We start from the raw sequence: 15,059 nt of genomic DNA on the forward strand, positions 1-15,059 counted from the left end.
TGAGTGAAGAAAATACTTTTAATTTTTTTTTAATAATAATTTATAGTGCAACTAATATATGCTACTAACTGCTTCTTATAAAATTTGAATTTACATCGAAATATGATTCCTCTTACCGGCAACTTGTGACGTATGCGACTGACGTCTTGACTAGTCGTGGCGTAGCTGCGATGTGGAATAATTCGAGGTACGCTCAGATTGCTCACGGGCTTCTCGAAGACTTCAGCGACCTCGAAGTGCATCGGCAGCAGTGATCTTCGTTGATGATGGCTCGAGTGGAAGGTTTGCCGGCGTTTCGACTTAAACTTGGACGGTCTTGAACTATGATAATACGAACTGCGACGTTTCTCGTCCAAGGATACGGAAATCGAGGCATCTGGAAAATGCAAAACCCATTAATTTTTATAATGAGACGTAATAGATAAAAGATATAATATCGCAATATTTCAAACCATCAGTCTATAAATAGTTAATAACGCTCTCACCATCGATGTTTCTCTCCCTCGGTGGATTGTAAATGAAATTCGCAGGCAAAGACCGAACTTTGGCCAATCCTGGTCTCCTGGAGTGTATTTTCTCGTTTACCACCATTGACTCGCGTTCCTTATCATCCTCATCGTCATCCTCGTCGCCGTTTATTCTACCATTTATCGCTACTTCGTCCTCATCTTCCTCCTCAAGAAGTTCTTCCTGCTCCGCCGCTAATTCTCTCTCTAATTGATTTTCCATGTCAAGCTCGTCTTCCATCTGTAATTAAAATGTTATATTTTGTTTTCGTAGTCGAAGTAAAGTCAATCTATAAAATTGTCTGGAAACGTCACCTGTTTATGACTTTCCTCCAGATGCTTCATCAGCACAGCGACGACGACATTGACCAGTACAAATTGCGCCATCAGAACAAAAATCACGAAAAATATCGGCGCGATGATGCTGCTCACGCAACAATTTTTAACACAGTCCGCCGCATCGTCGCAATCGTCCCTTAGCGTGTCCTTCATGATCCCATTCCAATTGTCGCCAGTGGCGACCCGGAAAAGCGTCAAAAAGGCCATGCCAAAGTTACTAAAATGCGCGTGCTCGCCAAGACCTTGGCAAGGCATCTCGTCGTTGCATTCTGCGGTAGAAAAATTAGCACATTGTTCAATCACAAAGTTATCCAGCTATATAATTATTTTCTATAAGAGATAATTAAATTTAATCGTATCAAAATAACAATTACCTAATCGGCCGAAGAGTTCTACCCCTAGCGCGGCGAATATAAAGAAAAGTAAAAAAAATAACAGTCCCAGATTGCCGACTTGCGGCAACGCCTGCATCACCGTGTCCAGGAGGGCACGTATGCCCTTCGCCATTTTCAAGAGTTTCAACACCCGGGCTATCCGCAACACTCGCATTACGCGAATTATCGTGGGATTAATGGGGATAATTTTAGATTCGACCTCCTCCAGCACGATGCCGACTACTGAAAGTATCACTATCCCCACGTCCAATTGATTCCACCTGAAAGAAAAGCGCTATTAGAAGAAGCGCTTCCTTTCTTATAGACTATTGGTCGCGCTTATTTTACATCCAACGGCGCTTATTCTTGATAAACGTGGCGTTTATAAAAATATCGAAGAGAAAATAGAGGCGCTTACTTATCCTTCAGATAAAGCTGCACCCCGAGGGCGACAAGTTTCATTATGGATTCGAGAATGAAGACGGCGGTGAAGAAATAATTAAAGATCTTCAGTGCGTAGGTGAGCGCTTTCGGCATCATGTAAAACTCCATGGCCATCGTGACGACGTTGAGACCGATGACGGCGGCGATCGCCAGGTCGAAGTACTTGGACGTCACGACGTTGTGGACGAACAGCCGCGACTTGGAATAATGGGTGTAATACGGCGACTCGTGCATCTCTGAAAATTGTCATCGTTGCATATACACCGGCATCTATATCGACTCCTAAATCTGCTGGCGTGATGCAGAAGTGGCATTTAAGCCTAGCTGACTACCGGCGGCCACTCACTTCGTCTCTTTTTCTCCATCTGCAACGCGCGCTTCGCCGCCCTTCGCACGCGTTCCTCTTTCTCCTGCTCTTCGCGGCACCTGTGAAAATTCTCGACCACCACGCCGACGAACATATTCAGCACGAAGAAACCCACCAGCAATATGAACGCGATGAAATACAATAATCGCCACTCGGAGTAATTTTCGATAGGCTGCAATCAGTTTTGTTTCGTCAGATCGTTGGAAATTACGCGAAATTACTTGAATTCAATTATATGTATTTAATTATAGACATAAAGAATAAAGCATGTAAATAAAGCGGCTACTTCGAACACACATTTTAAAGACTATCATGCTGCAAATTAAAACATTGCTTACTTAAATTAGAATTTGTAGAAAAATATCTTTGCGATTAATTGACAGAAGGTATTGATCGGAGGGAAAAATATTAATTCTCATTTGCTGTGGATTTCTCACCTGCTGGTCGACTCCGACAGCGTCTAGACCGGTGTACATGATGTTTACCCATCCGTCTCGCGACGATAAAACAAATAACGACATAAGTGCTTTGCCAAGATCGTCGAAATTGTACTTCCTGTTCATCCACATGTTTCGCTTATCGGCCAAGCAGTCCGTTTTATTGCGTACATTCTTGATGTCGGGGCCTTCGCAATAATAGAACGCACCCTTAAACAGCTGCACCCCGAGTATACCAAAGATCACGAAAAACGTGCAGCAGATGAGAACGATGTTGCCGATAGGTCGTAACGAAGACAGCAATGTCTGAACGACCAGCTTTAAGCCAGGTGCACGATTAATGACTCGCAGAGGTCTCAGTGATCTCAGCAGTCTAAATACCTACGTTTTTTTTTCACAGAAATGATTGATTGCGTTAATTTTTATATAACTTTTATTTTACATAATTTCCTTTATTCTCAATATTAAATATTGTCAGTGTTGAAACTTAAATATTAGCTTTCGTCAGGACAGTTATTTATCCGAATAAATATTTCAATACCATCCATTTAATCAGAATTATCGCTCTAGAAAGAATTAAAGAGCATAATATATATATTTGTTAAATGTAATGATAATCTTACCCTTAATATGCCAAATATTCTGGGGCTACTGGACGAGAGCAACGACATCGACAAATCAATTATAGAAATGATAACGAGAGATCCGTCCATAATATTCCAGCCTGATGTAAAATAAGCGTCTGCACCATACAACATACTCGTTGCAACAACCTAAAAGAAAATAACATTGAAATGTAAATCATGCGCCAGTTTATCATGTGACAATTTCTCTCGTTTATTCCTTCTCAATTATCGTGAGGCAATAAAAATTTTACTCGAGACATTAATTTCGTCCGAAATTATTATGTGGATGTTATAGATAAAATTTTTATGAAACATCATATTGGCACGTTACCTTAATCAACATCTCGATGGCGAAAACAGCTGTAAAAATGTAATTCGCGGTGGCAAGAAAAAGTCTCTCGCGACTGTCCGGCGGTATATTCGGTCGTTCCATCGCCAGAGTAATGCAATTTAATCCGATAAATAGCAATACCACGTTGTCGAACCATTTTTGATCCACGAGCCATTGACACAAGATGCGAAATCTGCAGCATCGAGAAAACTATGAACCTCTCGTATAAAAACATGTTGATGTTCACTCTCAAGCCAATTTAATAATAATGTTGTATAATAGAATCTATACATTTTACTTCTAGTGCAGATTAATTCTACATTTTTTAATATTTTTAGTATTATTTATTATTACATCTCTATTGTAGTAAGTTTCCCTCTTATTCAAGAGTCTTCCTCATTTCGCAAGATTTCAAATATTAATCAAGCGCAACGTTTTACTCCTATTTATAATATATATGTATATATATTACCTGTTATTTGGTGGGAACAAATATAGGGAATAATTGTCGCGCTCCTGCAGGCAGCCCTTAGGTTCGAAAAACATGAATATCTTTTTGATCTTCTCGATGCTGCTCGCGCTACCGTGACCGTTCGACGGCGGCGTCTGCTCGCCACGCGTCCTCGGACGCTCGCGACGTTCCTCCTCCTGTTCGTGCAGTCGTTTGATTCTCGGCAGTGGACCGGTCTCCATCGAAAGATTATTGATCGTGCGTGGGGTCGAGGACGGCGCGAGCATCTCGTCCAACGGCAGCGTCTTCCTCGTGGACGTCTGGACGTTCTCGTATCCGCGCAATGAATTCCTACGCGAAAGCTCGCCGATCCATCGCATCTGCAAATTGCGACATCGATTAAATGCTCTCGATTCAAGCAGTCTAACGATATAAAATCAACACGATATAGTAAAGTAATAATTTATAATTCAGCAAATATCAAATAAAGATATTGTATCGCTATTCACCTGATTAGGCGTAACTGTGTAACGACGAATCGACCAAGGGCCACGGCTGTCGAGCGAATTATTAGGACTCAAACTACGATTATTGCTTGTCAGGACGGTAGTTCGATTGTTGGGCGCGTCGCGTTGCGTGTCGTTTCTTATCGAACCGTGCAAATAACCGCCATTAAATCTGCAAGAGAAATCATATATTGTTATTTTTTTATTACATCTATTATAGCATCTTTTTTATTATTTCCGTTAAGTCAACTCTAAATGTTTAATTATTCGTGTCTTTCTCGCGAGCGATTCGGGATGAGTAAAATTTTTGTCGACATACGTCAGATTGGATCCAACGAGAGTACTGCGCCCATTATTGAGTACAGTAGTATGGCCGGTGTGCTCGTCGTCACTCTGCGACCATCGTTTCCTCCGCAAAGATGGCCGTGACAAGCGCCACGAGTATCCTCTTTGTACCCTCGGCGGACTGAAGTGGAAAGAAGCGGTATATATTAGAAAACAAGAGAACGGCATTTAATGCGACCGAGAATATAACGAAACGTATAGATACCTGGAGCTCGAGTCCCTCGTCGAGGGATTAACGACGGCCGTAACGAGGCTTATGCGTCTCGGGAATTGACCAGCTATTAAGTTATTCGTCGGTATTTTGTTGGATACATCAGGCAGCTTGAGCAATCCCGAGGGTATACTGCACTGACTCTGCGAATACAAAGCAATCGTCATTATCATATTTTCTCGCAATGTATATCACTTTTAATCCGGTATTCCGAGGAAATACAGTAGGAAAACCTTCCAAATTCAAAATTGTATGAGAACTTCATCGAGATATTAACTGATCTAATTTGATATGAAAAAAATACGGAAAAATTTTCATTTTCAAGTGCAGACGCGAATGCTGCATCATTATATTAATCGCGCAACGAAAACTTCCGTCTGTGCGTAACGACGACGTTTTTTCTTTTTGTTTTTTTTATTGAAATGAAACAACGTACACCAGATCGATCGATGGACTCGATTGAAAGTGCAGCAGCCGGATAAACTGCTCGGCAATTGAGGTCTCTGTAGCCGACGTCCAACGTGGTGTTCGGGGAGTCTTGAGGGGTGGCTGCTGTATGAGTAATTATCGGCGGCTGACCCGCCACACCCATCATCTTGCTCTCTTTCTGGATGTTACACTTGGGTTCATCGATCCGCTGCTTCCACACGCTGTTCTGCTTCTCCCTATTGTCCTTGTACTTCCTAAGTTCCTCCGCGCTCTGCCACGAGTTCTTCTGATCCTGCATATCGCACGCAAAAGAAATTTGACGCGGATTTCATCCGAGATAAATCAATTTATTAGATAAATCTCGTTTGTAATAATTCTACCCGTACTTCTCCAATCAATCAATACAAATAATATATAATAAGCACATAAAAAAACTAGAAAATTATATTTTTTTCGCATATTTAATTCATGCCTTGAATAGTTTAGATATTTTGCGACTCTTTATAAATCATTACGTCGACCTTTTCTCGCAGAAGGCACGGAAAAAGTTGAGCGAAAGGAATATTCCAAAATAGAGGTGACCGTCGCAATCAATCTTCCCCGCGTGACGGAAAACAAGGAATAAACGAGCGTAGAATTTGGATTTATTTATTTGGGGCGACCGCGAGAGCAACTACCTGGGTATACGTATCGCTGTCAGAGATCGAATGCGATCCCGATATTCTCGACGATCCGTCCTCGCTGCCCATTCCAGCCTCTTTTGCAGCGAGTCTCTTCGCCAATTCTCTCTGCTCCCGTTCTCTCCTCTCGTTTCTCTGCGAAATATACCGTCAGTTATTATACTATTCATGTAGTCGCATGTACATGTATAATCACAAATTAAATTTTTATAAACATAAGTAGGTATATATTTAAGACGGTTCTCGCTACAATATAAAATAGTCATTAAATTAAATTTTTAATACAGATCGGAAGATTTAAATGAATGTCACATATTTATCTGTATTTTTATGTCTTCTGCATTATAACGTCAAATACTGAATTAAAAAAAAACGGCGTATTACTTCCTAATTCCTACCTCCGACGAGAAACCTTCAACGAGGATGGCGACTAGAAGATTAAAGAGGACGTAGTTGCCGAAAGTCATCAACGCTACGAAATAAAGCGCTGCCCAATGAGACGTCTTCTGCATACCGTTGAAGAGAACGACATTCCAATCTTCCTGCGTGAGGATCTACATAAAAAAGAAGAATGGGAAAGGACCCCCGCTGCATATAAATGGCGTAGATGTCTGCGCTTATTTGATAAGGCACGTGATCGGCAAGACGTTCTCTCTTTCGAAGCGTGCCAAAAATTTATGTAGTGTGTGAAACATGCTCGCGGGTGGAAAAAAAATCTCATATGTCTTTTGTCAGGATTCAAATGTATGTGTATGTATATGTGTGTTTGCAAAGTATATATACAAGTGAATATACGCGATCAAATAATTGAAATCATTGGAACAATATAACTTTGCAGTAATAAAATTAATAATTATAACAATGTTATGATGTTATTATGCAAGAAATGTATATTTATCAATACTTAAAAATTTTATTGTATCTAATAATTTGACCGTTAGAATATTATGTTGGTGTCAATAATTTAATTATTTCAAGTATTGAATTATACATTACGTTAAATATAGAGTTATTTACATTTTGTGAAATAAATGGTGAAATATGGGAGCATAAATAACTTGAGCTAATTTGCATTAACTTAGATTCGAAGGCAATTCATTTTTACTAAATATCCTTTAAATTGTTTTTATATCAAAACCAACTTGGGATACATGCAATCGCGAGAGATCGACGTACGAAACAAGTCGGCGTTGCATCCGCACCGCATCCAAATACTCGAATAGAGACGCACGAAACGTTTTGCCAATCAGTGTCGCATTACTTTGTAAAAGTGCATGCGTCGTGTTTTCTATCACGAATTTCTCTTTTGCGAGAGCTCTCGTGTCTACCCACGTATTCGTCTATCTTTATCAATTCTCTCCAGTTGATATCTTCTACTTCTCCTTCTAGCCTGATAACGTTACACGCTGTGTTTAAAAATTTAAGAAATCAACTAACATCCAAAGGAAATTAATTCAACGTACCGAACGATTAATATTGAGCGTTAGTAGAATTGTTATTTACATGCGCAAAAAAAAAAATATATCGTAGTAGTTGTCAATATAGGATTTCATGAAATCCGAATTTAAACGTGTTTCGCGCGAACAATGACACAACAATAGGATTCAACAACTATACGTAGATACAATTAGAATGCAACTGTCGACATATTCATTATTCAGTTTATTAGCATTTATGAACGTTGCTCTTTTTTTTTTTTTAATTGTACAAATATCGCGAGTCAAAGCAGACATGATATGTGCTACTGGTAACATAAGAATGATTAATTGTGCAGCGACAAATTTAGGAAGTTATCGATACGCCATCAGACTGCATTATATTGTAGAATACAGATGTAAACGTGAGACACGTGATAGAAAGGCAGAAACTCGTTCGGGCGGCTTCTGCGGCACATTAGTTGCTTTACATGGATGATGCGTGTGCTGAATCGAGATCACAACACACTCGTGGGTATATAGAAGTCGCCGTCGCGCAGTTTGGTCGCTGCGCGAGCAAACGATATGGTGAACGTGAACGTCGACATGTATACGTATATACCGATTGCACGCATGTAAATACAAAGCAACCATTAAAGGCTCTGTGTCACTCGGCACGGATAACAAAGAGAGAAGAATGGACGAAGCGTGGGCGGGCTCGGGGAGACAGATGGGATCAGATGTCGGGCAGGGGTCCGTTTGCTCAACACGAAGAAATATTATGTATATATACATATATATATACGATCCGGCGATCTGTACAGAGAGAGAGAAAGAGAGAGAAAGAGAAAAAGAGAGAGAGAAAGAGAGAGAGAACGTGAACACGAATATAAGGTATAAGGGGAGAAAAGTATAGATCGTGTACACGTAAAATTGGCTATGCATATATACGTGTATGTCGCTTTAAACATGTAAAAAAAAAAATCCGTTATGATATATAGCGTTAAGAGAGGGAGGAACAGTGGTACCTGAAAAACAGTGACTAGTGCCCAGACGATGTCGTTGAAATGTTTGCGATCACAGCGACACAATGGGTGCCGCGAGACCACCTCGGCACAGGTGCAGGGCCGACTCCGGTCCGCCCACATGCAAAACTTACCCCCGAACAGGTACATCCCTAGGATGCTGCAACCGAGACAATCCGCTGGCCTAAAGTATCCCCGCGATAGAGATCAATAGTGATGGAGGAAGGGGTGAGGAGAGGGGGCGGGTGAGGTAGGATCGGTGGTTGATGGAACTGGGACCTGGTACGATCGCCGTTCAGCGTCTCCGTTCTCCCTATACTATATATACAGCGACCTTGTTATTTAAGTAATTAATTACGCAGGAAGTGTAACTGATTAACTTTTATCCTGTCGTATAACAACCGCTGCTACGTCGGTGACATTTCGTTACGAATATTGTACGAACATTGATGTCATTAACGTCGATCACTAGCATTTTTACATCAATTGGCTGCAGCTGACCATGAGAGTTGGTGATCTGTGAGATACATCCGGATAGAAAAAAAAAAAGTGAAAATTAGCATAAAATAGAGCACTACTTTCTTTCTTTGTTTAATAAAAGGATTACAACAGCTTGATTTTTAATTAACTTTTTTAGAGTGTCAGAATGCACCATAAAAATGCTTGTGTTAAATAAATCGCTTTTACATGTTTCAGTCTATAGTTCGTTATTTTTGTGCTTAAATGCTCAAAGTAACGTCTAGGTTTAAAGCTCATATTTATAAAATACTTTCACAAAGAGAAACGTCTATTTTTAACTCTTATTGTATACGTGTGTATGTATATATAAGATACTTTTTCGATTTTTCCATTCATCGTGCCAATATATGTATATTACAGATATAAATATCCAACTTTAATATACTTTTATCTCGTGCTAAACTATATTATATAGCATAACATTTTTTAAGTAATATTCAGTTAAATATTGTTACACACGTATCAAATATCCAAAGAATTAAAAGCACAAAAATACGTTTTCTCTTAAATTACAAATTTTTAATTACTGTTTAACGATTCATAATTTTGAAAAGGTTTTAATATTTTTCAAACTTGTTTCCTTGCATCAAGAAATTTTTTAACCGATTTGTAAAATTGATTTTAACAGATTCGATTTCTGAAGAACGGAGACACTGCATATCGGTGAGGGATTAAGCACAATTGTGTTGGACAAAACAGCGAAAACGACTGTCACTCGAAGCTCGTACAGTCACATTCTGCAAGTTCGGCGTGTCAGTATATAAATATATGTATCTTGTATATTTGCAACAATACAGGCGAATGCGTGTAAAGTAGGTATACATTTATGGATTTGTGAGCGGATCGTATCGACTGTGTGCGGTTGTAACGGGCTTTATACAACGAGGACGGAGCAAGGAATAAGAACCAAAACTCAAGAAATTAGTCTTTTCTCTCAAAAAATAAACACAAAAATGTTTTCATTAAAAAAATATATTTAATTCTCCCTGAAAATTACCCGAGGAGACGGTCAATGTAAATCAAATATTTCACATGCGTCGTATAATCTCGATGTAATGCGTCATATGAGCGTATTAATTGTTTAATGTTTCACGCGGGCAATCAATAATGCTAATTTTAGGACGCGCGTTGAAACAATAATTGACTTTAACGCGACGTGACGTCTGGTCCCGCGGAAGTCATAACAAACAGTTATTCGGGCGCGTCCGCAAAAGAATTATCTGTCAAGCCTGTCAGTTGTATCACGCCGGCTGATTTTTCTTGCGAATTTCGTCTCGTTGACGTCGAGGCAAAAGTCGGCGGGGGTGGATGGGACGCCGAACGTGGGCAAATATGACGAGAGCTTTAAATCAACGCCCGGGTCGACAGATATCCGCACACACTTTACGGATTTAAACTGACGCGAAAATAAACGGGACGGAAAGAGAGCTTCGGGAACGCGGTCGCGAAGAGAAGAGAACAGTGGGAGAAAACAAGGCACCTGCCGTTGCAGAATGTCACGGCGAACGTTTGCGAGAGAGAGGGGAAAAGGGAAATAATTGCCACAAGCGTAAATATAAATAATCCTCTAATACGCAAATACGGTATAAATATGTATTACGGCGAGATCTGTCTCAGCGAGTATTTACAAGAGGTACGCACAAATCTACCGAGACTGCTGATGTCAGTACGATATTACGTGCCTTGCGCGATCTACCTGGCTCGTATCTCTAAGATTATGTAAAAAGAAATTGTATGTCTCTACTACGACTAAATACTAATTGACAGTCCTTCGGGACTATCGTAATGGTCTGATAACTTAGGCTACCAAAAGCTGAATCAAATGATCCAACTTCTAAAAAGGCATTCTCTCTTTCGGAATATATACATATTTAGTAAGAAATAAAATAATAATTTAAGTAAAAATATATAATAATAATTTTAATGATAAGTATTTATACTTTTAAATAGATGCAGATACGTGCGGTAATATAATAGTAAACGAGAATAAAAGCTGTTTTGTTAATTCGGCCTACTCCGAAATCCACGTGTTGAGCCTTATTTAGTATCGAAGATAAAAACGCGCTCTGTTTGTTCGTGTTATTCGTGTATATACGATGGACACGGGGTCTCATCTCAGGTTCTCGGGTGTTCAATTATGAGGGACTTGCTGACGCGGCGGTTCTTCTGTCGGGTCGAGTCGATATTTCACGCACGCATTGTACAATACCGGGACGGAATTCTTTTTGCGCTCGAGTCGTCGTGGGCGTTTTAAGAGAGAAAGTGACAGAAAAGTTACGGATAGAACGAGTAAGAAAGGAAGAAAAGAGAGAGAGAAAGAGAGAGAAAGAAAGAGAGAGAGAGAGGTATAGGATAGCACGAGAAGAGAAGTGTAATGTCGTAAGTGGTGAGGTGAAGTATAGTGAAGTATAGTGAAGTAACAGGGAGACAGAGTGAAATAAGCGTGTGACAGAGAACAGAGTTTATTGTGCTACACTGTTAAAAATGTGTGATATCGAGGCGTCGTTTCACGTATACGTTTGAGAGTGCGTTAATTATATAGGTGAGGTGTGTTGAAAAAGTACGCGGACGCCGCGAGATGCAAGCTGTTCGCTCGGCGTAATCTCGCTTCTAAATTCCGCAGAGAATCAAAGAACCGTCGCTACTCGTCGGTGTCGTCGCGATGTCACGAGAACCGACGCACAATGCAAGAGATCGGTCGTCGCTGATCGCGACGCTTTTATTTTTTTTTTTTTATTTTTTTTAGCAGTGTAACTGGTAGAGATCTTGTCGTGATGTACACATGAATGTACGATCTTCGTGAGAAGACGTGATGTGCAGAGAGGTGTGATATATATATACGCGCGGTACGCAAGAAAAGACGACGGCAACAGCAACGACGACAATAGCGACCAATAGCGGCCTATAAGAAGACACATCGCATGCAAAGCAATTTGCGCGATACGCTCCTTGCACCGATACTATAGCCTGGGCAAGAGTCTCATTTCCGTCGATATATTGGCAGTCCAGGCCGGGGCAAAGAGCCGATCCCGGGATCGCCGTGTAATCCTAGAACAGCCATTTGCCGTGTCATTTAGGCAGGATATGGCTTGTCCGGGCGATCCTAGGGTGGGTCTTTCTGCCGAACGACAAATATTCCAAGCACGTCCAGAAAACGTCGACTTGTCATCTGAACGACTTTGCCGTGTCTTTTGAACATTTTTTTTTTGTGATCCCGTTGCACTTGTAATCTAAACGTTTTGTTTTGTTTGCTCCTGGTTTTGACGCGCATAATGGACGTTTATTATCCACTGACGTGCGACGAACGTACGGAAACGATCGACACCGATGTGTTTCCATTGTTCGAAACTCGCTTCGAGACTCTATCGGCAAAATTTTTATATACCGGCCTTCGGAGTTTCCTACTATCGTAAAAGATTCCAATGGCACAATGAACATTAATAACAAAACTATCTGTTCTGATAACATCGATATAACATCAATATAAAAGTAACATCAACATCGCCGACACAGGGATAAGCGAATGAGTATATGCGAAGCGTCTAAGCAGAATTTTCTCAATGCCTGAGCGAAAATGCCTGCATTCTCACAAAAATCTTAAGTTTCTGAAAACACGTTCGATCAAATTAACTCATTAATAGATCCAATATTACGTCGCGGCATCATACATTATCATATTACTCTTTTATATCTTCTTTCATTATATGCCCAAAATTTTGATAATTATGCTTGAAGTTAATTTTGATAATTATTCCTTAAAACACTTGTGAAATGCAGGTAATTTCACTCGTCATTGCGACACACAGAGAGAGAACAGGTGCATGCGAAGGCATGCCAGAAGGGAGCCAGCTCGACGCGCTCGCACAAGACGCGGCAGGAGGCAGCGTATTAACGCGCGCGTGTTTGTGCTTGTGAAGCGACGGATGAATGCGAAACGAAGAAGCACCGGGATTCTCGCCGGCAATCGTATGCAACGTTTGACAATCCACTCCGGATAATCCGCGTGTGCCGCGTCTATGAGCGTCTCCAGCACCGGCACTGGTCAGACTCTTTCTCCCCATCCCCTTTCTCAATGTATCCGTCGCAAAAAAAGATGCTGAAGACGATCTGAAGAATGATCTTCCTTGGAGAAAGAACCTCTTATATAATACTTCGTTAAAGTCTTTATTACTTCTCTATTAAAGTCGGTAGCCTCCTCCTGCCTTTCCCCCTCCCCTTCCCCTCCCTGTCGAAGAAGTGACGACGACATGCTGGCTTATCTCCCAATTATATACGTTACCTGAGGCCTCAGAGAAATCATATAAAGTGCAGGCGGACGCACGTTGCGAGAGATCGCACGACTTTATAAATTTGTCGAAAAACCAAAAACGTGACAGTACGTATGTATACTTAGCGTATTATATATATATATGTAGATGCGGTGTAGTAACAACGTTAATATATAATATGCACGAATAAATATATAAGTATACACTATATAGAGAAGTCAAAAATGCCCTCGAGAAGATACATGAAAAAGTATCCTTTTTCTTTCTGTTTTCTTTTTTTTTTTTTTGGTAGGTACCTGAAACACCGTCACAATAGCCCAGAGTAACGAGTCAAAGTTTTTCCTATCACACTCGACGTCAGAGCTGCCTTTCATCGTTTCACAGAATTTGCAACCAAACAGGTTCATCCCGAGAATACTACAACACAACGAAACGTGCAATGTACTTCCTTATCCATATATATATGTATATATATATATATATATATACGTAGCTGAAATAAAATGACAAAGAATGATAAATAGAAAAAAGAGAGAGAATAAACAGAAAGAAAGAGAGGGGGCATAAAGCTCGATTAACAATAAGACAGAATCGCGATTTATAAAGCATAACTCGACCAAGTAATATCAGTTCAAAATGCGTATATACAAGATGTTTTAAAACCGGATACCCTTTCAACACCTATCATAAATTCAATGATAAAAATAGATGAAAGAGGATTTTCTTTAAAGAGAGTTTTCCGGGAAATTATCATTTTTAGCTTTTAACTTTAAATATTAATTATCTTGAAAGAGAGAGTGAGAGACAGAGAAGGAACATTAAATTAGAAACCTATTTCAGTGAAGTTTATCTTAATTAGAATCAACTAATTTGCAGAAGCCCCGGCATAAAGTAACATTCAACGTTGAATTTATCTATGGTTGAATGAAAATATCCGGTTGTTTTACGACATTTCGTATATATCATGTGTCTCGTAACACGACGAAAGTGCAGAATCGATCGAGCGACATTCTTTCGCGATCTTTACGCGTCGTAAAGTATAATGTCCGTGGGTACACGGCGTATCTCATAAAGAAAAATATGTGGGATGCGACGATACCGATCTTTAGAAGCGCTCGAGAGAGCCCGAATCGATTTTGACGTGAACTTTCGTCGTACAATCTAAAACCTTGGCCGAGTATAAGATCGGGATATCTTGCTTGCGATCCCGATGCAAGTACATCGACAGTACTTCGTTATTTAGGCGCACGTCGACCGATCAAGGAAGGAAAAATTCCTCTAAAGCGGATCTGTCGGAAACTTCATTCGCGACTTGCGGCTAAAGAAGGATGCAAACACCTAGAGATGGCCGTCGAAGTAGATGTCTACGGGATCGGCGCGCAGAGACGTACCCGCGAGCATTTGCATAGTTTCGTACGAGTTTGTATTCACTTCCGACGGTTCACTTTATCTTGAAGAGAGTTTTTGAACGGAAAAAAGATCACCCGGATTTGCGTCAGATGCGCGACGTTGCTGAATGTTTTTTCCTCACGTTTTTCCTCGAAAAATCGGTGTATAAATTGTATTGTCCTTTACGCGTGACAAAATATTAATTGTCGATTCTATTCTAATAAAAAAAAAATGTTTAAGAATATTCTTGCTGTCGCGACTGTTAAGAAATAATTTTTAAAAGAATTACAAAAAAATAATTTAAAAAAGATCCTGCTATCAGCTATGATCGTATTGGCTTTCTCTCATTTTAATTTGTGTTTAAAAAAATAATCCAATTTTTAGAATTTAGCATTTT

At 40.0% G+C, this 15,059-nt stretch overlaps 1 protein-coding gene across 1 annotated transcript in view; it reads right to left on the bottom strand.

Annotated features, from left to right (window-relative positions):
• The window catches only part of LOC105452210 (voltage-dependent T-type calcium channel subunit alpha-1G), a 49,305-nt gene that overhangs the window by 4,481 nt on the left and 29,765 nt on the right, over positions 1 to 15,059 (bottom strand). The window contains exons 18-34 of the mRNA XM_011693117.1: positions 8,490 to 8,646; positions 6,445 to 6,600; positions 6,044 to 6,181; positions 5,374 to 5,658; positions 4,932 to 5,080; positions 4,701 to 4,847; positions 4,385 to 4,553; positions 3,897 to 4,255; positions 3,425 to 3,617; positions 3,091 to 3,240; positions 2,468 to 2,848; positions 2,010 to 2,202; positions 1,638 to 1,899; positions 1,220 to 1,500; positions 822 to 1,114; positions 486 to 747; positions 117 to 376 (exon numbers count right to left, since the gene is read on the bottom strand). Of these exons, the coding sequence (XP_011691419.1) occupies positions 117 to 376; positions 486 to 747; positions 822 to 1,114; positions 1,220 to 1,500; positions 1,638 to 1,899; positions 2,010 to 2,202; positions 2,468 to 2,848; positions 3,091 to 3,240; positions 3,425 to 3,617; positions 3,897 to 4,255; positions 4,385 to 4,553; positions 4,701 to 4,847; positions 4,932 to 5,080; positions 5,374 to 5,658; positions 6,044 to 6,181; positions 6,445 to 6,600; positions 8,490 to 8,646 (3,835 nt within the window). The remainder of the gene's footprint in view (positions 1 to 116; positions 377 to 485; positions 748 to 821; positions 1,115 to 1,219; positions 1,501 to 1,637; positions 1,900 to 2,009; positions 2,203 to 2,467; positions 2,849 to 3,090; positions 3,241 to 3,424; positions 3,618 to 3,896; positions 4,256 to 4,384; positions 4,554 to 4,700; positions 4,848 to 4,931; positions 5,081 to 5,373; positions 5,659 to 6,043; positions 6,182 to 6,444; positions 6,601 to 8,489; positions 8,647 to 15,059) is intronic.

Source organism: Wasmannia auropunctata, unplaced genomic scaffold, assembly GCF_000956235.1.
Source record: "Wasmannia auropunctata unplaced genomic scaffold, wasmannia.A_1.0 LD336036.1, whole genome shotgun sequence".
In the NCBI taxonomy this organism is placed as follows: domain Eukaryota; kingdom Metazoa; phylum Arthropoda; class Insecta; order Hymenoptera; family Formicidae; genus Wasmannia; species Wasmannia auropunctata.